The sequence below is a fragment of the Rhopalosiphum maidis genome, chromosome 3 (genome assembly GCF_003676215.2).
Source record: "Rhopalosiphum maidis isolate BTI-1 chromosome 3, ASM367621v3, whole genome shotgun sequence".
Classification (NCBI taxonomy): Eukaryota; Metazoa; Arthropoda; class Insecta; order Hemiptera; family Aphididae; genus Rhopalosiphum; species Rhopalosiphum maidis.
The window spans coordinates 20,912,579-20,936,992 of NC_040879.1; the positions used below are offsets into that span (position 1 = coordinate 20,912,579).

Sequence of the window (24,414 nt, forward strand, 5' to 3'; positions counted from 1 at the left end):
ATATTTTTAAAAAATTAAAAAAAAAATCACTTTCAAATTTCATAAATGAACGTGTTTTATTGTTTTAACATGACATACAATTCCATAGCACTTTGCTACATTTTAAGTCAATCCTTAAAAATAAGCAAATGCTTTAAGTACCGAGTCCTGCATATTACAAATACTTAATTTAAAATAGAAATCTTGAGAAACAATAACTTTCTATTTTTCTTATTTTAATTAATTATATTACCTGATGAGTTATTTTCAAGTGTCAAATTTATTGTACTATTCAGTTAAAAAACTTTAAGATTTTCATTTTAAGGGAATTGATCTTTAACACTAGTAAATTGAAAACTAGTCTTCCAGTACCGTTATTATTGCTTTAAAGGTATCTAATTATTATTCAAGGCAAGTAAATTTAATATTAAAATATTATTGAGTACCAAAATATTTAATATTATTGGTATGTTCACTGTTAAAATGAATAATAGCTGAGGTTAGTACTCAATAGCACGGATTAGAATACGAAAAAATATTAATAAGTGGTAGACTAATAAAATTAGGTAGTATTGGTAGTAATATTAAATAATACTATAGTGAGTAAGTTTTAATTTAAGTACTCGTAAGTGCCAAGTGGTAGTAAATACTACCACAGAATAAAATAATACTACTCTAATATTTATTTATTTATTTCGCTTTGGTATTATACGTCTATACTACTATCTGAAAAACTGTTTATTGATAACATAGTTCTTATCTCATTATTATCAATTAAACGTATTCACCGACTCGCGGTACATTTATTATTTGCATCATTCGGCATACGTTTCTTCAAGACTTCAAGAGTGTTTACTGTTTGGTGTTAAACAGTTGACAAAAGCGTTAACGTTCGTTTTAAGTAATAATTTTATGGTTTGATTTAATCTACAAGATTAAAAATGTCCACTGACGATGACGATGATGACGAATACATCATACACGGGAAATTGTTGGATCCTATTCACGAAGGTGAGTTTACTGAATTGTGTCACAATTCACAGATGAATTTGAGTAACTTTTTCCTTGATGTAAACTAACACGAATCGAATTCTGGTGATTAGTATGCGCTTAAACTTTTGGATTTTATCATATCAATGGACACAGCTTATCTACGTATACTAATTATTATTGTTTAACAGATCTAGTATTGAGTCAACAGAAATTAACCTAATTATTTTAAGATGAATATTTCTTGTATTTTTTGGTTGATGTTTTACTATCGATTTTTTTATCAAACATGTCAATGTTATAATAAATAGTAATATTTTTAACATAAGATTAAATATATGTAATCACTTTAAAAATGCCTAAAAATTAAAAATTAATATTTTAATAATTAAAACACAAAACTATGAAGATATTGCAATACATTTTTTTCGTAAATTAAATAAATTGGCTGCTGACATTCATACCCAATTTTATTCAGTTAAGGAGTAGTTAGCTAGCTATTCCCACTATACGAACCGAGTAATTGAATAAATATAAATACAATTTCTAAGTCATATTTGACAAGGTCCTAAAAATGTACGACTTTTGTTCATCAACTAACATAATCTAATGCATTATAGCAGCATACAAAAGTACTCAATGTTTAAAATAATAATAATAATAATATTAAACAATACACTATTATCTAAGTAACTTTGTTCTTGAGAATAGTAAACTTATGATCATAGAAGTAGCAGAGTAAAATTTGAACAATCAGATTATTATGATTTGTATTTATCTATAAAGTAGATTATTATACCTAAAGTTAAACAATTAAAATATTTAGTGATGACTGCTGGTCTCCACTTTACGATTCAAAACTTGACTGGCATCTATGCAAATAATTTCTATATTCAATAATCTTGTTATCTGTTTACCTAAGCAGGTTAACTGAGTATGACATAAAATACGAGTCAGTCAAGTAAATTGTTACAGTACTTAATGCTAACTTGTTATATAATTATTAATCATGATACATACGAGTAGTTACTTGTTAATATGTTTTCTGTATCCAAAATGTGTACACGAAAATCAATTAAATTAGTATTGAGACTTTCTGGTGTTTAATATTATGAAATTGCTTTAATGTATTAATGTTTTTAAGGTCAGACATGTATAGAAAAGATTAGGGTATTTTTGGATCTACTCTAAAATATTTTAATGATTGATAAAGAACACTATTATGATGACAGTCTATAGAACCAAGGTGGTTAGATAATATATATATATAATAAACACGACAAGAAATTTTTTCTGTATACATGCCTGTACATTATATTATTTATCATTACTCTCGAGTATATCTTTTAAATAATTAAACAGATTTAAATGTTAATACTAGTCATAAAAAAAAATCAGTTTGATTCTTGATTTTTAATTTTTCTTGATAGATGAGGTTGTTAAAAGAAAGGATGCAGAACAACAGTTTGTGAAAGATGAAAATGGAAGACGACGATTTCATGGAGCATTTACGGGTGGTTTTTCTGCTGGTTTTTATAATACTGTTGGTTCTTTAGAAGGTTGGACACCAAGCACATTTAAATCATCAAGAGACTCAAAATCTAAACTTAAGTCACAAAATGCTTATGATTTTATGGATGAAGAAGTATATAAACCTATTATTGATTTAAACTATTCTTTGTTTACTTCATAAATATTATTATTATTATTTATTATTAGGATAAAAAAGACTTAGGAATTGATGCATCAAGTTTAAAAATCAAAGCAGAATATAGTGATCATTCTTCAAGAAAACGTCAACTTCCTATAGTTAATACTGGCCCTATTCCTGGTAAACCTGTACTTGGTGAAATTTTAAAACCAATTAAGTAAGTACTTCTTTTAAATTTGTGTGTTGTATTAATAATATATTATATTAATTAATATTTATATTATATTATTAAAGAGATACATGGGGTGTTGAATTACTGAAAAGTATGGGTTGGAAGCCTGGTCAAGGAGTTGGTCCTCAACTTACACAACAAGAAAAATTGCGTGCTAAAAAAGAACTGAAAAATGTTGGGATGAAATTTAGTATTGATACTAAGTATGGTGATGACGATGATGATGAAGTGAACGAGTTATTAAATAACATTAAAGTCTCACCTTTTGAATATGAATCTGTAGCTATTAAACCAAAATTTGATACTTTTGGACTTGGTTATGAAGGTCTTAAGACAACTAATGTTTCTGTAAAATCTGAGAACAAATACAGTAAGCTTACTGTTGGAGGAAAATCTATTCATGGACAAGTAATTATTATTTAAAATAACCAATTTTTGTGTTAAAGTTTCTTTTTAAATATTTTGGTGATTGCATATTGATTATACTACAAAATATAGAACTTCATTATTGAAAAAAAATATATTTTTAGTTCTTTATACTCTTTGCGGTCTTAGAAAATTGATACAATAGTTTATTATGTGTGATCTCTGATAATAGAAAATTCTATTTAATTTTCTCAATATGACATAACATTTTGAAATATTTTTCATTTATACTTAGGCTTTCGGAGTTGGTGCTTATGAAGATGATGATGATGATATTTATGCTGCTGAAGATATGTCAAATTATGATTTTAGTTTGGAAGAAAAATCTCAGAAATTAAAAAATAAATCTAAAATTAATAACTTGAACCCCGAATGTATTGATGGTTTTGTTGAAGATGAAAGTAAACATGGCTTATTTGAAGACCTTCCACCTCCCATACAAATTCCTCCTGGTAATATTTTTTTTTATTAATTTTTTTTTAATTTTTAAAAAAAACATACATTTTTTTACAGAATGGCGTCCCCGTGGAATGTTTGATCGAATAGTAGGACAATGTCCTCCTGATTTTTATAGTCAACCTCTTAATTCTACTAATACTTCTTATACTAATGTGAATACTAGACAACGAGAAATGAAAAAACCCGAGCCACCTCCATCTGTTGAAGAATTTATTAAAAAAGGTAATATGTGAATATATTCTACCTAATATAATATATGATATATTTTATTACCTAAAACATTAAATAATTGATTTTGTATATTTTTTTTATAGAAGTGCCTAGTTCATTATCAGATATTATATCTGATCGGTTTACTAGAGCTGAATTACCAGATGATTCTACCAACGCTTTAATACCAGTTATTCGTACTACTGATCCAACATTAGAAAGACTAAAAAACTATGCCAGCAAACAAATGTATGGTTTTTGGACTCGTAAAACTGAACCCTGGGTTCCTGATAAATTACTTTGTAAAAGATTTAATATCCCTGTGCCTAAACAATCGATGTAATATTTATAAATTGTACAATTGAATGTATATTATAATTAGAAAATTTTTATTTTTAGGATCAATTATACAGAAGATGGTAAGAAGCATGGAGAATGCAGTCTCTTTAACTCTCTAGAATTTCCAACATATGAATCTGTATCAACTTCTGAAAGCAAAATTCCGAATAGCTTGCCATTGGCTATAAATAATGTGATTACAGATAATGATAAACCGTTAAAGTTGAATGAAAGTATTATGGTATGTTCAAATTCTATTTCATTATCTATTTTTAACAGCAAATTTTCAAAATTTTACCTATGTAAAGCTCATTATTAATCCCCAAAAATTTTTTGTAATTGTTCTATCCTTAGAGGTACTCTTGATTTTTAATATATCTAAAGTATTATTTTTTACTTATCAAAGATGATGAAAATGTTCATTCTGCTATTGATAATGTAACTGGAATATTGATAATTTAATTTATATCACTTCTTTCAATAAAAATAATTTAAACTAATAAACTTTACCCATAGTGAGACTAATTTTATTGGTTTACTTTTATACTACGAAAGCTTGCCAAGAGCAGTTTTACCTATTAGAATACCACTAAATTTACTAATTTTTATTTTTATTTAATATATTTATTTTAAAGTATAATATGTAAATATATAATATACATATTAATATTTAATTACTTTTTTTATGATACTAAAACCTATATAATTGTTTTTTATTAAAATTTTTTCTTAAATGCAATGTTTTGTATTAAAATACTGTTTTTCAGGAAGCAACTAGTGATGAAGTAGAAAGTCAAAAACCAAGTGTTGATTTTTTCAAAGATATATTTTTGGATGATAGTGATGATGAAACTTTAATTGTTCAAAATTCAATAAAAAGTGAAGAAGTATCTACAAATTCTAATGAAAAGGAATTACGTTCAACAAATATCTCCATCAAAAAAGAAAATACAGTAGAATCTAACGTCCAAAGTTCTTCAACATTCAATCTTTTTCCTCCCAAAGGTATTTTTGCCAATCTTAATTTTGGTGATTTATTTGATACACCAAATAAAAATAATAAAAATGAAAACGAACATAGCAGTAAAAATCAAACTGATAATATAAATAAGTCATATGGTCCAATTTTGCCAGCACAGCGTGACTTAAATTCAAGTTTGGTCAATATTAAGGTTGAAAATTCTTTTGTTGATGATGATTGGGTGGAAAAATCAGAATCGCCCACAAATATTTCAAATAATAAAAATAAACACAGTAAACATAAGAAGCACAAACATAAACATAAATCAAAAAAGAAATCTCATAAACATAAATGATGTTCTTATGTTTAATTTTAAACTTAAATGTTATAGTTACTTTGGACTGGTCTTTATTTTTATATAATTTTTCCTCTAATATTATTATATTGTGTATTACATATTATTATTACACTATTTTTATATTCATTAGAATTAAATTTTAATTTTAACAATAGTCTTAACTGTCATATACCTGTAATAAATTATTTTACTAATTCCATTTATAATGTACGCATATTTTGTAGAATTAGTTAAATATAATATATTTTTAATTTACAGTAGTGTATATCTAATTTAATTATAACAGAATATAAAACATAAAACATTATATTATATTTTTAATTTTAAAATTACTTTAGAAAAAAAATTTATGGCGAGGAAGATCTAATCTAAAAATTGTCTTTAAGTAAACTATACTCCTACTATTACAATTTTTATATATCTTGCACACATATACTAATCAGTAAACATGCTGCTTACCTCCATAAAAACATTAAAAACTGCAGAAGAATAGTTAATATTTTATTAATTCAGTTGAAGGTAAGCCACCATTGATATATTTATTTCAACAACTAGAAATTATAATATTTTATTCATTTATACAAAATCAAAGAAAAGAAAAACAAGAAGCGTATAAACTGAACCATAGGTATGTTCAAATGTCGAGTGTTGCTATAATATTCTAAACAAGGAACCTATTTCTATATATATATCCTCACATATTCAAATTATAAGAAAAGTATATCAAAAAATTGTTAGATCAAAGAATTAAGTAATATAAAACATAAAAACTATATTAATTTACAAAACTAATAAAACTATAACAGATAATTGAACAATGATGTCAGTAGGTTTTAAATATAAAATAGCTTATAATACTAAATATTTTTAATTATGATAAAAAAACTAAAATCATAGTATTTGTTGGAATTTAAATTTATAAAGTTTATAAAAATAATTATGCATAAATTGTACTTTTTAGATTTTTAGGTTTCTGTAAAAAAAACTGAACAGTTTATGACAAATCTTGTATCAAATATACCAGATCTAAGGAAGAGTGATACAAGTTAATTAACTTAGTTTTACAAATGTATTAAATTATTAAGACATCTAGTAAGGTTTTTTTTTCGATAATATAAGAAATATATTGTTGTTTCAATAAAAATTCTATCAATACCTACAAATTATTACTTATCTGTAGTTTATATTGTAATGATATATGTGCTTATTTTATGCCATTTGACATTTATTTATATTTAATTACATTACATACAATCAAAATATAAAGTGTATAAAGAAGATGTCTATGATACTACAAACCAAAAAAAAGAAAGAATAATAAGTAAAAAAATGTTATATTGAGTTATTTAAATAATAATATTAATAAAGCTATTTAGTAGGTTTATTAGGTATTAATAAAATGTTAGTTAACAGAACTTAAAAATTAATCCATTATGGCCTCAACTAAAAAGAAAGATAACTAAATTGACACACCTATAGAGTATAGGTATATACTATATAGTATATATAAGATACATAAATGAGTAAGGTTAAATTTCAATGCAGAGTAAATTATATTTTGGTGTTCTATTAGGACTATGCACTCTAATTTCTAAGGGAGTACCTACATAATTTTTTTTGTATAACAGACACTTCAAAGGTGAAATTTTTAGTTTGCATTTTTTAACATTCTCAAGTATTTTTTATTAATTTTGTGTATTTATTGCTTATACTTATATTGTACAAGCTTTTAGTATACGTTAGGAAATTCAAAATATTATATCCAGAAATATTGTTTTCATATGTCTTTATGATATTTGATTTTAATAGTTTTAATATATTTTTCATCTGTACTAAATATCAATTATTCTGTATTATATAAATGGGAATATGGAATAACGTCTATGTACAAGATGTACAACGATTATCATATGTGTTTAATCCGAACAATAAATATCAACTATAATTAGACAATTGGAGATACATCATGGTTGCATTTATTTACACTTTTACAGTACCTGTACTGTCTATTTATTGTACATGTCTAAGTTTAGTTTTTTTTTTAAATTATTGTTAGTTTAGTCAGGTAAGATAAATAAGTATTAAAAAGTCTGAAAGTTAAATCGTCATCTTCCTATTATTTACGAAATTATGTGGCATAACTATAAAAAAAAATATTGGTCATATTTTAGAACATTTTTAGAGAAGTTTTTAATAGTTTTTACCGAATTATTTAAATCCAGGATTTAATTATAAGAAACTGTATATTACATTTTCAAGCTCAATAACTTAAGTTTGAATCTTACAAAAACCAACTAAATAGGTAGCATAAGATTTCAAATATCTATAGGTATTAGGCGTATAACATAAAAAGATATAAAATATTTTTAAAGTTATATCAAATTATCAAATATATTATGTTAAGTAAATGCTTGTATGAATATTTGGTAAACATTTCAAGTCTCTATAGTTATTCTTTTTAAATTACAAAACAAACAAATATGTTGAATACACTATTATAATATAATGATAAATATACTTAAATGCATATTATACTTATTTTTGAATAGTTTGTATATACATATAATAAGGATTTAGGACATACCAATTTTAGATTCTGGGCGGAGCGATGTAAGTATTTATTTTATAATAATGTATGTTTGTATTATACTCGTAAAGTATTTAAACTTATAATTTTGACAAACTCGTCAAAATCATGAATAATAATAAATTATTTTGTAGTTAAAAATTTAATACATTTTATTACATTCTTAACTACTACTTTATTAATGTTCAATTTTCACAGCTTGGAATTAATAATGTAATGTAAGTTTATTACATTAATAGTTTTTACTGAAACCAAAATATCTAAACAAAGCCTATTATTTTTATTTTTATATTAATTTGCAAAAGTACAAATTAGACAAAATTAAATATTTAAATAAAGAATTACGGTTTTATTCCTGTAAACTTAAAATTTATTTGTACTTATATTTTGAATTTTATTATACACATTTTACATCTTTTCATACGAGTATAAGATCTGAAAAATTTAGTAGTAAAATAAATGTATTATATTATAAATTATAATGGCAATAATATAGCCATGGATTATAGGTACAATAGGCAATAGTGGTATTTAGTATACTAATAGGCTGACAGACCGTCACCACTCAGAATCATTTTTCATATGCTATGATCATTAAATTCAAATTTGACGTTGTCCATTACAGCGATCTATTCAAAATTACTTTAGTATACCCAGGGTTTAGAGTAGAAAAAAATTTCAGGGGATCTAATGTCTCCATATAGTTTTAAGTGTTTCATACATCATTTTATGTATGATGTCTAATGCATATAGTATAATATAATGTATAAACAGTAATTGTGTAACATACTCATTCCACTTTTATTCTTGAAAATAATGTTCAAATTTTTAATCTAGTTCATGAAAATTTAAATCACAAATAATACTACATTTTTAAGAATAACTTATGTTTTATATAAATTTAATGTTTTGAAAGAGAACATTTTCTCTCATAATATTAAGTTGTAAGTATTGGTTGTCTTTTAAGAACACCCAGATAAAAAATATTAAATAAAGTTAGTTTTTAAAGCAATATTGTCTGAAACTTGATCTACATACTTATTTTTATCCCACACAGAAAAGTTGGTAGATATATATATTTTTAAAAAAACAAAATGTTTAAAAAAAATAATGTACTGTAATGTAATTTTACGTTATCCTTTAAGGGCTTATTAAATGATGTAACAAATTACAAGTACCTACTTCCAAAAATTATATTTTTAATTAAATTAATTTTTATTATTTTAAACAAATTAAAAACCTGTATTATTTAACCCTAGTTTTTCAGGTATTTTTTTTCATTTAATTACTACCACCGTAAGCAAGTTTACTGTAGAATAATATCACTGCTTAAATGTATTTCTTTAACTTAAATAATATTAACAAATAACAAAACGTATTAGATGAAATGATAAAAAAAAAACAATATCACAAAAAACGTTTTTTTTGATAAGATAAATTTAAGCAAATACGCAATCGATAGTATTTGAAATTATATCTATGACGATGAGTAATAAATATTTATATGAATACTCGGTAGTAGGCACTAGTTATATCTACTCGAAAATATTATATTTGGTTATTAAATAATAGGAATTGAAAACAATTTTAATCAATTATAAAATAATCAAGTCTATTACTTGATTGACTAACAACATTTAATTTTAAATTATTCACCGATTGGTGACGACACTTATTGATGAATACGTCATTATTTCTCCGTTATTTCACGACAATCTTTATTACCATTTATCGCTAATTAATTTTTTAGTTAGGTACCTACTTAGTCCGATTTATAACAGTTAATTTTTACTTTATAGAGGCATATCTACGTATATCGTAGACTACATTAAACTATAAAGTGAGTTCTGACTGTTGACCATTGTGTAATGTGTGGTAGGTATTGAAAAAATAATATGTTAAAACTGGTGGTTGACCGTGGATAGTCTGTTGGTCCGGGCTTTATTAAAATAAAATATGGAAACCCTAATCAAATCCAAACTCGAGTGTTAAATGTATGGGGAAGCCATATTAAGCTAAATATTTTACTCTTTTAGTATAATTGCATATTAACCAATTTAACACGATGTAATAAAAAGACACTGAAATTTGTAAAATGTTGGTAAATTGTGACCAATCAAGACCATTCAAATTGTATTATCTGCAATAGAATGCATAAGTAATAATACAATTATCACTGTTAATATGTAAGATGTATTGATGTAACTTAATACTGCAAATAATAGGTATATTATATATTATAGTAATAACTAGAAACTAAATTAGCCGTACGAGGTGTACGATAGATACTGAATAGTAATCAGTGAACTATAGTGAACACTAAAAATGAATAACGAAAAAATAATAATTAAAATATTGAACACTTAATAATCGCAATAGTAATTGATGGGTACCACCTAAGTAATAAGTTAACAATGTATAGGTATCTTATATAGGTATCAGTGCCGCTAAAGTAATTCGTAAGCAAAGGTGTCGTCGGTTTCACATAAAAAAAAATGGTACCTATTTAGGTTTCTTGTAGTATGTAATAATTATAGTGATTAGCGACCGCCATCTCCGTGTATTTTACGGACTCTTTTATGCCGTGTGCCCGTGTCTATATTTGTAATAACGAATTTGTACGAAGAAATTTGAATATTTTTATTTTTGAGTACCTATTCTTTGTATTTCGGGCTTTGTCATCGGGAAAATAATAAGATACGACAATTGTTATGATTTTAAACAACTAAAAACGTAACTTAGCCTGTTTATGCAATGAAATTATTAACAATAGAAGCAAAATAAAATTGTATTATTGAAATTAAAATTTCATTATGAAAAATATTTAATAAATTTTAAGTATACTAAATCTAATGATTAATGCCGAATAATCCTAATCACGTGTATTATTTTCTGTCTAATATTAAAATTGTTTTTAAAAAACATAAACTCATCTGGAATTTTTTGGAAGACCTTTAGAAATGTTTCTAAAAATTGAGCCCGGGTCAGACAGGTTCTTTTTCTGGACGGCACTGGTTGTCGCAAAAGATTAAAACAAATCAAAATAAACTCAATAACGTAATAATAATCAGACATTCAGACTATTGCCCTATCTTTTTACAGATATGAAATTGTTATAGTACTAATAATGAATAATGTATTATGCCTATAGAATATAACCATTGTACATAGTTAAGAACGGAAAAAACATTAATAATAATGATAGGTATATTCCTAACTATTATTCACTACATATTGAAAAAAAAACATTTTAATGAAAAATAAAGTAATTTATAATAATGCATTTATAGGTAGTAGGTTAGTAGTTTTATTACCTTTAGTATTAGTAGTAGGTAGGTACCTACATAAATTAAATATTATACAGGTATAAATGTGTGTACACGATTAATAGTAATAATACTAATTATACGACGTGTGTTTATCGATTCGGAAATTTAGCCGCCGACAAAATGTCACGGCCATCGATTCGACCATTTGTCGTTGGGCTTCTCGTACATGGGCGTTCGGCGCCAATGGAAACGTAAATTCTCCGGGCGGCCATACAGTGCGCGTCGTGCGCGACGTCCTACGCTGTGCGTGTGATAACCGATGTTATCAATTGTTTTCGGACAACGTTGCGTTTCCAGAGGAATTCCATCGCATCCACGCACTGGGGCCGGCACTTGCGGTTGTTTCGCAGTTGTCAGCGCGTTCTTCCCAATAGTCTGCGGCGAACCGTTTTGAAATGAATTCTGCGTCGATAGTTTGGTTCCTGGGACTGTGCTCCACGTACGTTTCGGCATTCTATTTGCCAGGCTTGGCACCCGTCAACTATTGCAAAGAATCGGCTGCGTCATGCACGGTAAATATTTTTTCCCATCACCATTGGTCGTCTGGGGGCGAGTACACAAGAAACTACCAGTTACCATCCCTCTTCTCAATCACCGATTAATTTTCTGTTCATGGTATGTCTTCTGCCGATCGTCGGTAAACTTATGGCCCACTTCGATTGATACTCCTTTCCCGGTACTTGAGTGAAAAATGTACAGGATTCATATTTTAGCATTAGTTGAATGTATGTTAAGCTCTCTGAGCTATTAAAATATTTAAACTGAATATTTTCTAATATTGTATAATATTATTTGGCATACTGGAGAGCAACTATTATATTTAGTTGTGCATTATTGGACACTCGGCATTTGGTAATCACTTGATATAAATATACTTCCCATCTACTGTTCTCTTTATGATCATACAATCCTATTCACATACTATTGACATTATTTTTAAGTTAACATGATATACAAGTTATATCTATCTATGTGATTACTTATTATATTATTCATGTTTTATCATATGTGAAATTCTATTTACTAACATTTCATATTTTTATTCTTTAGAAGTACCATAAGGTTTAAAGTGTTTAAATAAATTAAAAAAGAAATTTTAGTTTTATTATTTCATGTTCAAACATATTCTTAATTGTTTTAGCTTATTTTTGATATTTTAATGTCTATAATATGTATATATTATACAAATATCTATCCTAATATAAGAATTTAGTTGTTGTCTATTCATATTTTAAAATTGAATAGAATTTATTTACACATTTTTTTTTTTTATTTATATATAAGTCTCGACATTTATGGCCATTGGCTGCAAGAATTTTTTTTATAAAATGTTTTTATTATGTATTTTTGCTTAAATATTTGTTATGTTTGTTTTAGAATAAGATTGAGTTCTTTGTAAACAGACTCAACTCTGATGAATCAGTCATACCATACGAATACCACTAGTAAGTAAATACACATTGTTATAATTTTAGATATTTTTTATTTTTAACTTTTTCTGGGTACAATGATTTATTACTAGGTGTATTATTTTGAATGAACTTATAAAATCACTAAAATAAATTGAAAGTCTCTGCATAATTATTTTATATTTAAAATAAAATATTTAACTAATAAGGACGGCATTGTTGAATATTTTATCATAAAGCTACTGTTTTTTGCAATTAACACGCATAAATGTTAAAAAAAATATTTTAATAACTAATAATGCAACATATATTATATAGTGTATGCATTATATACATTTAAGTACATATTATATATATTATATACTCATTATACTCATGTATATATGATAGAATAAATATTGGGAAAATGCAGTCTAAATATAACCAATTTTTAAATTAATCATATTTTTAATTTTAATCACAATGGCCACTTAAAATTTCAAAAATCTACAATAAAAACCACATTTTTTATAGAATTTATTGTATTGACATATTATAGAAATTAATATGCAAATAAATTTGCTCATTAGAAAAAAATAGTGTTATAACTCATAAAAATTTAACCAGCATCATAAAGTAAAAAATCAATAAGGACATATAAATGTATTACTGGTGTGTAATGTATAAATTTACCTCTGTGATAGAGAATAAATAGATCAATTGAAATATCTATTAGATGTATAGAAAATACCGAAATAAATCTAATCTAATCCTATAATTATTATTTTTCATTAGTTCATCTTAGAAAAAAAAATTAATCTTGATCCTTGATATTGATAATCTGGTTATTTTAGTGAAATAATTTAAATATCATCATCAGAAAATGATAGTTTAAAAGTTAATTACTTAATTGTTTGCATTTAATTAAATTTGTTTTAAGTTATGACATTTTATATATAATTGTCAGCATAAAATAAAAATATAATAAATTGCTTAACATTTTAAAATTAACTGTTATCAGGACCATTATACAAAAATTAATTTAAACAGTTATCATACATTTTATACACATAATTTAAAAAAATATTTTATTATAAATTATCTAAGATGAAATAACTATATAACATATTTATGAATTATCATAAATAGATATATTTTTATTAAAATAATTTTAAGTAGTATTTTATTTTGCAATCAACATCCAAATATTTTTTATAGGTATTTATACACTGTGCTACTTTAAGTTGGATATTAGCTGACATGATAAAATATCATATATTAAATGTTCATTCTATAAAATGCTCATAGTATTAAAGTTTTATCGCTATCCATGTAGCTTGTTAAATTTATAGTTGGTTTTATAACATATAAAAAAAATGATTTGATTTATTAATACACATTAAAACATAACTTTGGTGTTAACAAAAAGTAATTAAGGTTATATTATTATAATCATAAATAATTGTATAGTATGTAATTTTTAAAACCTAAACAATTATTTATTTTATCATATTTTATTTTTTTTGTGATAGTGAATTGGTTCTGTTGACAAATATTAAATTGATTTATCTTAATGTAAACAATTTTAAATACAAACAAAAAACAAAAATCAAGAATATGATTTATGTGTTCATCATTGTAATAATATTAAAACTTAAAATATTAGATACTATTTAATTATTTTTAAACTTATTAAATTTTACATACTAAACAAATAAGTTTATAATTTATAGGTTATATACTTATATATTAATTAAAATTATGTACATTCAAAGTTTGAAATTACAACAAGCTGTTAATAATTATATTTTATATATAAATATATACTTTCAAAAAAGTATAAAACTTATGATTTTCATTTATATTTAAAACTTCTTGTGCCCTTAAAAAAATATGTTAAGAGGTATTAAACATTCTTTACCAATCAAGTTTATACGTAAAAATAATTTGTGTTCATATGTATTATTTTTATATTTTGTAAATAATTATATTGTTATTTATGAATATTTTATCAAAAGTTACTTCTTTTATTTTAAAAGATATAAACCATTTCTTTATTCAATATTTCAAAATAAAAATAAGGATTTCAAGAATAACTTGACTGCAAAGTCATATATACAAAAAATAGTTATCTGCATAAAAAGATAATATAATAAACAATTAATAGCTGTAAATAAAAAACAATACCTAATACAAAACTTATTTTTTAAACATTTTTTTTTTAATAGTTTTAATTTTTTTTTTTGTTTAATTAGCTTTAGTCATAATAATTATAGATAATTAGTTTTAATTTTTTTTTTAATTTTTTATTTAGCTTTGACTTTTGTACATCTGATGAAAGTAAATCTCCAACTGAAAATCTTGGGCAAGTTTTATTTGGTGAAAGAATCAGACCTTCTGGATATAATGTAAGTGTTTAAATTATTATTATATAATATACAAATTTGTTTTTGTATCCTTATATTTTCTTAATAATTTTATATATTCTACTGAATAACAAGAAAATTCATTTAGTATTATAATTTTAAATGTATTTTTTGTGTACAACTGAAATATAGAATGATTTGTGAGCTTATAAAAAAGCATTATAACATAAACTGATTATAGCTGAAGATAATTTTATTGTGTTAGTCATTAATATTTAAGATACCAATAGTATATTATAAAAAGAGTTACATACAATTATTAACAGAAAGCGGCACCAAATATTTGATTGCATCTAATTTCACTGTAGGTTTTAAATTTGTGCCTAACTGTATATATTTTTATCCATATAATAATCAATAGGTTATTAAAGTGGATAATAATTTTTTTATACCATTAACAATATAAATATAAAAAATGAAACATTTTTTAAAATTATTTAAAAGTATTTATTTTTTGAAAAAAATTGGACACTTTCTTATTTTATTAATTTATTCACAGGTCTCATTTTTGAATAACGAGGATTGTAAAGTACTGTGTACCAAACGTTATATTCCTAATGACTCAATTAGTAACATGAAGCTATTTGTACTTAAGCGAGGAATGAGTTTAAATTATCAGCATCATTTTATTGTTGGTAAGTGAAATTTTACTTGTATTACATAATGTAGCAAAATTAAATTATCAAAATATTAAATTATATATTAATTAAAAAAAATATTTTTAGATAGTATAATAATTTATTGTATGTAAGGAAACTTGGTTAATAATTAATAAGAATCTAGTTTATTTTATGAATTCATTGCCTATTTTTTCCCTTAATTACCATAATTGTGTTTTATAAATATTTCTATTTAATCATGAGTGTTCAGTATTTTTTGAATTTAATATAACACAATACCTTTTCTTTAACTTTAAAAATACAATTTTTTTTTCCTTATTAACCTATCTATACCTTTTCATAAAAAATATTATTACTTTTAACCTAATATCAATTTTAGCGTTCCGTTTCATTGAAAGTTTGATGTTTTAAAATAATACTTGAAAATTTTATACATTCGAAAAATTCCAAATCGTGTCTATCAGTTATTGCCAATTACCAATTGGTAATAAGTATTTTTAATTGTTAATATCTATCTACTAGTCGTAGTAGTAGTATTATATAGTTATAGTTAAGTTTATTTTTTTGAGTTTTAACTGTGTAACTAAATATTTATTTAATGATGAAATAATAAGAATTTATTATTGTGGACTATATTATAATTAATACTTAGGTTAGGTCATTTATATCATGGTTTGGTAATTGAAATTGTAATTTTAATATAATACATATTATACTAAAGATATATTTTTACATGTATTTTATAACCAGTGGCGCAACTAGAAAAATATTTGTTGGGGGTGGGTGGGTATAACTCCCTCCCTCCTTGTTGTGCCTCTGTTAATAACAATATTTAGCTTTCCGATTTAAAAAGTTTTTTATTCCCAGTACTGAATACCTTCCAGTATGATACTATAGAATTCTTTGTTTGTATTAGCGTCTGACCTATTATATGTCATTACCTTGATAGTAAATTACTTAGCCTGGGTCTTTTCTCTTTAATTAAATTTAACACTTCTCTGTTCGATTTCTTTTTTATCTATTTATTTTCCTCATTTTTCGCTAGAACCATATTTCCAAAGCTTTTACAGCGGATTCATGATTTTTGTTCAATGTTTTTGTTTCACCATCATATAATGCTTTACTTCATGTATACGTTTTAATTAAACATTTTCTTGTTTTTAGAATTATATTTTTAATGTTAGTAATTTACTCAGTAGTTTACTCTCATGCCTTTTTTTTCTTGCTCTATTCTACTTTTTATTTCCAAAAACCTTCTGTCGTTGTTTATTATACTTTCTAAATATTTAAATTGATTTACTCGTTCTATTCTATTTTTTTTTTTTTTTTTTTTTTTGAGGAATTTATTAATGTTTAGTTTATTTTGTTTACTCTATACCAGGGATAGGCAACTGAAAGTTATTAGAAGGCCAAATTTTAGAAAATTAAAATTTAGCGGGCCAGAGTATAGAGAGCAAAAAAAAAAGATCATTCAAAATATGTATTTTAATTTAGCATTGACGTAACATAGAGTATAGATAATGGACTTTGAATTATATGATGTAATTTGAAAATGTAATGCAGGCCAGATAAAAAAGGTTTGCGGACCGCAGGCCGCTAGTTGCCTACCCTTGCTCTGTACCATCATTTTTGTTTTCAGTATCTTTATATTTAATTTGAGTATTAATAATAAGTTATCCATTTCAGTAAGTGCTGTTTGTAAATCTTTTTCTGATGTAGTGAGCAACAGTATATCTTCTGTAAATCTTTTCATCAATATTAGGAATCCTCCTATTATTATTCCTATCCTTTTCTCTTCTAGTTTTTGTTTTATATCCTTTATTGCTTGTTCAAGTAGACATTCAAGAAAGAGGGTGACAGTAGGCATCATTATCTTACTCTCTATATTTTTTTTTTGTTGTTCAGTTAATTTTAATTTCAGCTTTCTGATTTTCGTGTATTTTGTATAAAATATTTATATCTTTAATGGTCAACATTGTTCATTATTTTAATAATTAAATTCGAAAGCTGTTTCTAAATCTATAAATTCCATAAAGGTTTTCTTTTGTCTATCTATTTATTTTTTAGTATTATTCTTTAGGTTAATATTGTTACAGGGGTAATAGTTACAATTATGTAAAATTAAGGTAGTAAATAAAGTATGTGGTATCAATCTTTTCGACTGACTATCAATATTTTCATGTATATTAGGCCTAAAAAATAGTTTTAAATAATACAAATCTAATATATCAGTAAATATACATAGTTTAAGAGATTAAAAAGATTAAGATGTTTCAAATATGTACCTGTTGGCAATTACATTATATTAAAAACTGTTTTGATCTGAAACGGCTGATAAATTAAAATTACATAGAGATATTAAAATAATTATTTTGTATGAAATATATCATATTATATCTATTAATTATTAACATTTCAGATAATATGCCAGTCACTTGGTGCTACGATTTAGAAGATGGCCAGCAATATTGTAGTACAGGATTCCCAATGGGTTGTTATAAGCCAGCTAATCATGATAATAATTTATGTGCAACTATTCTTAGAGTAAGACTTATAATAAACTAAATAATTATTATTATTAAACATTTTGAAAATATACACAAAAATAGTTCTTTAGTTTCTTTGATAGAGTTGGATTGAACTTGTTGTTATATATTTTTTAATATAATTTTTTATTGTTTCAGGTTGTTCCACAAGCGCTGAAGCCAAATACTTATTATATTTTTAATCATTTAGAATTTACTATTACTTACCACAGTGGAAAGCACGAAGATTGGGGATCATCTTTTAGTTCGGAGGGTGGAAGAATTATAGGTGAGTCAACAATTATTTTTAGATAATTTTATACTTATTTTATCTAATGGCTTCATATAGATTATTTATAAATATTTTTTTGCTCAATAATCTGAACATTTTTTTCTTAAAAATAGTGATTTTTTGATCAAACAACATTCATTAAAATGAGTTTATTAACATATTAGAAAATATTTTATTTGCATAACTTCTAGTTGAAATAAAACAACATTTTTAATTTCTCATTCCGAAGCAGAATTTTTTCAGAGTATTTTGGTACATAAAAATCAAAATTTGGGCTAGTAGCTTATGTATTATAATTTATAAGTACATAAAGTTTAGGCAAGTTGAGTAGTAGACCAGCATTTTACAGGAGTATCATTCCGTTATTAACTTTTTGAATATTTATAGTAATTCAAAATATAAATGTATATTTTTTTTAAATATTGTTATTTTATTTTAATTGGAAATTATGTTAGAAAAATTATTTACAAAATTGTGAATATATTTGGAATATTGAGTATCAACAATAAAAAAATCGCCCTGTATAATACATGTTATAGTAAAAAAAAATTAAAACACGAAAGTTATTATATGTTTGAAATAAATATGGTATATAAATATACTTTTAGGTACATCTTAAAATTCTATATTCATTTATTAATAAGTATATGTTTATGTTTTAAAGCTGTAAAAGTGAGACCAAAAAGTATACAACATAAATTTCCAGTCACTGGTTGTAATACAGGATTCATGGAAATTCCTGCTGATAAAATAAATACTCCGTTGAATATAACATATTCCTACTCTATTCAATTTGAGGTTTGTATTCAGTATTTATTTTTTAGATATCTATTTTTTTCCTAATATTTTATTATCTTAACTTTATTTTTAATGTTTGTTTATATTGTTATTTATTAAATTAATGTATGAACATTCAAATTGATTGCTTAAATCATAATAATTAATTTTTTAGTCAAGATAACAAGTTTTATATTGCTAATTTTATGTTTTATTATTTTAAGTTATAATATCATGAATTTCATTAATTTTAGATGAACAACACTGTTAAATGGTCTTCACGTTGGGATTATATTTTGGATTCTGTACCGCCTACTAATATTCAATGGTTCAGCATACTAAATTCTTTAATGATAGTTATTTTCTTATCTGGTATGGTAGCAATGATTATTTTGCGTACATTGCATAAAGATATTGCAAGATATAATCAGGTAAATTAAATTTGGTAATATTAAACACTTATTAAGTTTACATTATTGGTTATCACTGGGATATTTAAAACCAAAATTTGTACTTGCAGTAAAATTACACAGAAAAATTTAATTTTAATTAAATGATCTGTTTGTAAAAAATATATTAATTTTTTTAGATTGATGCTGGTGATGATATTAAGGAAGAATTTGGTTGGAAACTAGTACATGGAGATGTTTTTCGTCCTCCAAGAAGAGGAATGTTGCTTGCAGTTTTCGTTGGCTCTGGAGTACAAGTTTTGTGTATGACTGTTGTAACTCTAGGTAAAATAAATTTTTTAAGTGTAACTTATATTTTTCATTTTAAAATTGTATTACTATGATGATGTTTCAGCATTTGCGTGTTTGGGTTTTCTATCGCCTGCTAATCGAGGTTCACTTATGACTTGTTCTTTAATATTATTCGTATGCCTTGGAACTCCTGCTGGTTATGTATCATCCAGAATTTATAAGAGTTTTGGTGGCGAGAAGTGGAAGACAAATATAATATTGACTTCAATGTTTTGCCCTGGGTAAGATTAAAAATAATACAACTATACCTAGAATGAGAATGACTATTGAAAACTAGTTGTATTAAATGGTGTTAGAAATATGAAATAAGAATCTATGAATCTATATTTGTTAGCCATATATAGTATACAAATTTTTTAATGTTGCATTTTAGTATCATTTTGTATTTGTTACTTTTATTTTAAGTAAATACTTTTCAAGATTAATAACCGTATAGTTTCAACAATTAGTTTGCTGATTTATTTTTATAATGATATTAGTATTAGTAGTGCTTAATCATAATACATGGGCAATGTATTAAGTAAAGTATTCTGAAAATAATAATTGCTTTAATTTTTTCCTTCACTAATTGAAAAAAAACGCTGCTCAAATTTAATAAAACTCATTATGACTAGTTTTTAATAGTCATAAAAATTATGTACTTTATAATGGAAAGGTTTGGGGAGCTAATTATTTTAACACATATTTAATATGTTTGTAAATGTTATTTTATTTTTTTTTTTTTTTATAGAGTGGTTTTCTGTTTATTTTTCATAATGAATTTGGTTCTATGGGCCAAAGAAAGTTCTGCTGCTATACCATTTTCCACATTACTTGCTTTGTTAGTATTATGGTTTTGTGTATCTGTCCCACTTACATTTGTTGGAGCATTATTTGGTTTCCGTAAACGAGTAAGTATTTTTACATATAAGTATATACATTCATATTATTTATTTATTTATTAAATACATAGTTAATCTAAAAAAAATATGCTAAAATTGAAAATGTATACCATTAAATAATTATAATTTAAAGCCACAAATTACCTTTTTTTAAGTATTACTTTAATGTGATAAAATTAGAACGGGAATGTTAAATGTTAGTTCTTCACTTATAGTATATCTTTTAGTATGAAATATTTTTTGTGCTGCGGCAATTAATTTATACATATTGAGAGAGTTATTCTTTAAAAATAGCTTTGGCAAAGTATAGTAATGCTGTTGGTCTGAGGATAGAACTTGTGCTATCCAACTTTTGGTATGGATACCTGGATTTTAGCACTGGTGGTATGACTTAATATGCCCTATTTTATAAATAAGGAGAAGATTAGCAATTCCTGAAATTTATAAAATAAAAATGAGAAATAATTGGTGTAAAAAATTGACTATCTTGACAAAATCAGTGTAATTAATATTTACTTAACCCTGAAATCTGAATCCACCCGGATCGTCACTAAGTATATAAGTATATTATGGTTACAAAAATTAAAATTACTTGTGAAAATTTGACAACAGAAGGTACATAATACTATGTGTTTGTTAAAACTGAGTTGACTACATTCTAGATAAGATATTTAATCAAACAATTCAATAATAGGTTATATATGTAGTAAAATATATTTTAATAAATTAATATCTATTTAATTAAAATAGATCAATAATAATAATACTATACAAGACTTTTTTTTTATTAATGTAATTTATATCCACTTGATGTTTTACTATTTATACATTTTAATATTTTATGTTTTATTAATGTTTAAATTAAACATAATATTTATTTCAGCCAATTGAACATCCTGTAAGAACAAATCAAATCCCACGTCAAATTCCAGAACAAACTATTTATACACAACCATTCCCAGGAATTATTATGGGTGGAGTTTTACCATTTGGCTGCATATTTATTCAACTTTATTTTATTCTCAATTCTTTATGGTAAGTTTAATATAATGAAATTGAGTATGAGAACTTATGACTTGATTTAGGTCATGAAGTGTTTATTCAATTTTAAAACATGAAAAAGTATTGATAATTGAGTATATTTTAAATTAACTGTAAACACTAATTCAATGTTCAAAATTGCATTTAATATATTTCTTATGTGGTTTAATTAATTTCAGGTCCAACCAAATGTATTATATGTTTGGATTTTTATTCCTTGTATTTATTATTCTCATAATAACATGTTCAGAAACTACTGTTCTTCTGTGTTATTTCCATTTATGTGCTGAAGTAAGTTTGGGATGTATAATAATGTTTATTAAGTTTTTATTAAAATTGTGTTTTACAGGATTATCATTGGTGGTGGAGAAGTTTTTTGACCAGTGCGTTTACATCATTTTATCTATTTCTGTATTGTGTGCATTACTTCAAAACTAGACTAAATATTGAAGGTGTTGCTTCAACTTTTCTTTATTTTGGATACACATTCATAATGGTGTTCTTATTTTTCTTAATGACTGGTAAGTTAACAAATTTAAATAATTTAAAAAAATTTGTTTTGTAGAATTACAATTGAATTAGAGTGTGAAAAATATTCTTTAATATAAAAACCCTCCCTCAAAGTTAAATATCGTGATACCTACTGTCTACCGTTACATAGGATGATTTTGCTATTATAAGTTAATACTTTTTAAGCAGAAGCAGTTTCTATCTTTTGATTGAGTAAATAACAGTAAATTAGTTTTTTTATATGGTGTTAACAATTTACATATATTATAACACTAAATATTAATAATTATAAATAATTTATACATATTTAAAGATATATTCATTCTTATTCTAATAATTAATTTATTCTAAGTGTAATAGTTATTTGAAATAAAATAATTGGACTCTTAACATACTCAAACCAATTATTATTTTGCTTAATAAATTAAATCATATATTTGAATAATATATATTTAATTTATTTCTAATAAAATATTAATATTTTCAGGTACAATTGGATTTTTTGCCACATTTTGGTTTGTTCGAAAAATATATAGCGTCGTCAAAGTTGATTAATGTAAAACCTTTTTTTTCATTTAGTCGGTAATTTGATTTTTATTACGTATATATTCATTATTATTATTTTATTTTGTACCATAATACTATATTTGAATTATCAAAAATGCCTTTTGTGTAAATAATAAATATATTAATCATCATAATATTATATAGTTTTAAATATTTAAGGTATATAAAATATTCATATGGTAGAGAAATATAATAAAAAATTTGAGTGTTTATCCATATTATCAAAGCAATTACTTTTATTGTATAATTTTCTTGGAAAAATGCTCTTATTGTTTTTGTTTTTGTCTTATATAATTTGTATTACTGCACGACTTAATTTTATTATTATTGCAGTATATTAAATGCATAAAAAAAACATTAACTTATATAACACTTTTGTATATTATATAACTTTAACTTAACTTTATTTTATCGTCATTTTCTTTAGAAATGTATTTAAAATGGACTATTTGATATCAAACTATTATGAATTTAAAGTCTATGCATTGATTATAATTTATATGTTATAACAAACATTTAAATATTGGTTATTTCATTTGATTTATCAATTGAAAACTAAAATATTAACATTATAGTACTATTAATTTTATTTATCACCTATTTAGACAGTGTAATAGTTATTAAAAAATTATTTAGTTTGCTGTAATTTGAACATTAATTATTAGCTTTTTGATATTATAAAGTTTAGTATACTATAAATTAAATGTTGAACATAATTTTCTCCTCTAGAATATTACATTAAAACTAAAAACCATTAATTTGTGTAAATTGTTTATAACTCATAAGTTATAATTAAGATTCATGTTTCATTATATAGATTGGTGATGTATTATTAATATATACTAATATAATTATCCCGTGTTTGATTTTGTTTATATTTAATTTAAATGATTGTTTAAAAAATAGTAATTACTTAAAATTTTTAATATGTTTAGACTTGTAAATACTAGTTATCATTAAATAAATCAAATATTATATTTTGAGTGTTATTATTTAATCTATTAATTGACATTAGGGTAAAATCTGTAATACAAATTCGTAATACAATATTAGTGATTGGTTGGATAAAAACTACCTAATAAAAAAAAAAAAAAAATAGTAAAAT

The 24,414-nt window shown here is 24.0% G+C and overlaps 2 protein-coding genes across 2 annotated transcripts; both read left to right on the top strand.

Annotated features, from left to right (window-relative positions):
• Positions 1-773: 773 nt before the first annotated feature.
• LOC113556529 (G patch domain-containing protein 1) lies at positions 774-5,636 on the top strand. Its single transcript, XM_026961534.1, has 9 exons — positions 774-990; positions 2,400-2,614; positions 2,689-2,837; positions 2,915-3,260; positions 3,514-3,730; positions 3,792-3,959; positions 4,052-4,286; positions 4,347-4,527; positions 5,054-5,636. Exons 1-9 carry the CDS (start codon positions 921-923, stop codon positions 5,600-5,602), a joined length of 2,130 nt encoding a protein of 709 aa, XP_026817335.1. The 5' UTR covers positions 774-920; the 3' UTR covers positions 5,603-5,636.
• Positions 5,637-11,762: 6,126 nt separating this feature from the next.
• Positions 11,763-23,417, top strand: LOC113556530 (transmembrane 9 superfamily member 2). The gene is made up of 15 exons (XM_026961535.1): positions 11,763-12,033; positions 12,899-12,966; positions 15,224-15,317; positions 15,835-15,970; positions 18,375-18,499; positions 18,640-18,769; positions 19,437-19,570; positions 19,804-19,980; positions 20,139-20,283; positions 20,354-20,531; positions 21,041-21,200; positions 22,075-22,226; positions 22,412-22,523; positions 22,582-22,753; positions 23,230-23,417. Exons 1-15 carry the CDS (start codon positions 11,917-11,919, stop codon positions 23,295-23,297), a joined length of 1,968 nt encoding a protein of 655 aa, XP_026817336.1. The 5' UTR covers positions 11,763-11,916; the 3' UTR covers positions 23,298-23,417.
• The last annotated feature ends 997 nt before the right edge of the window (positions 23,418-24,414 follow it).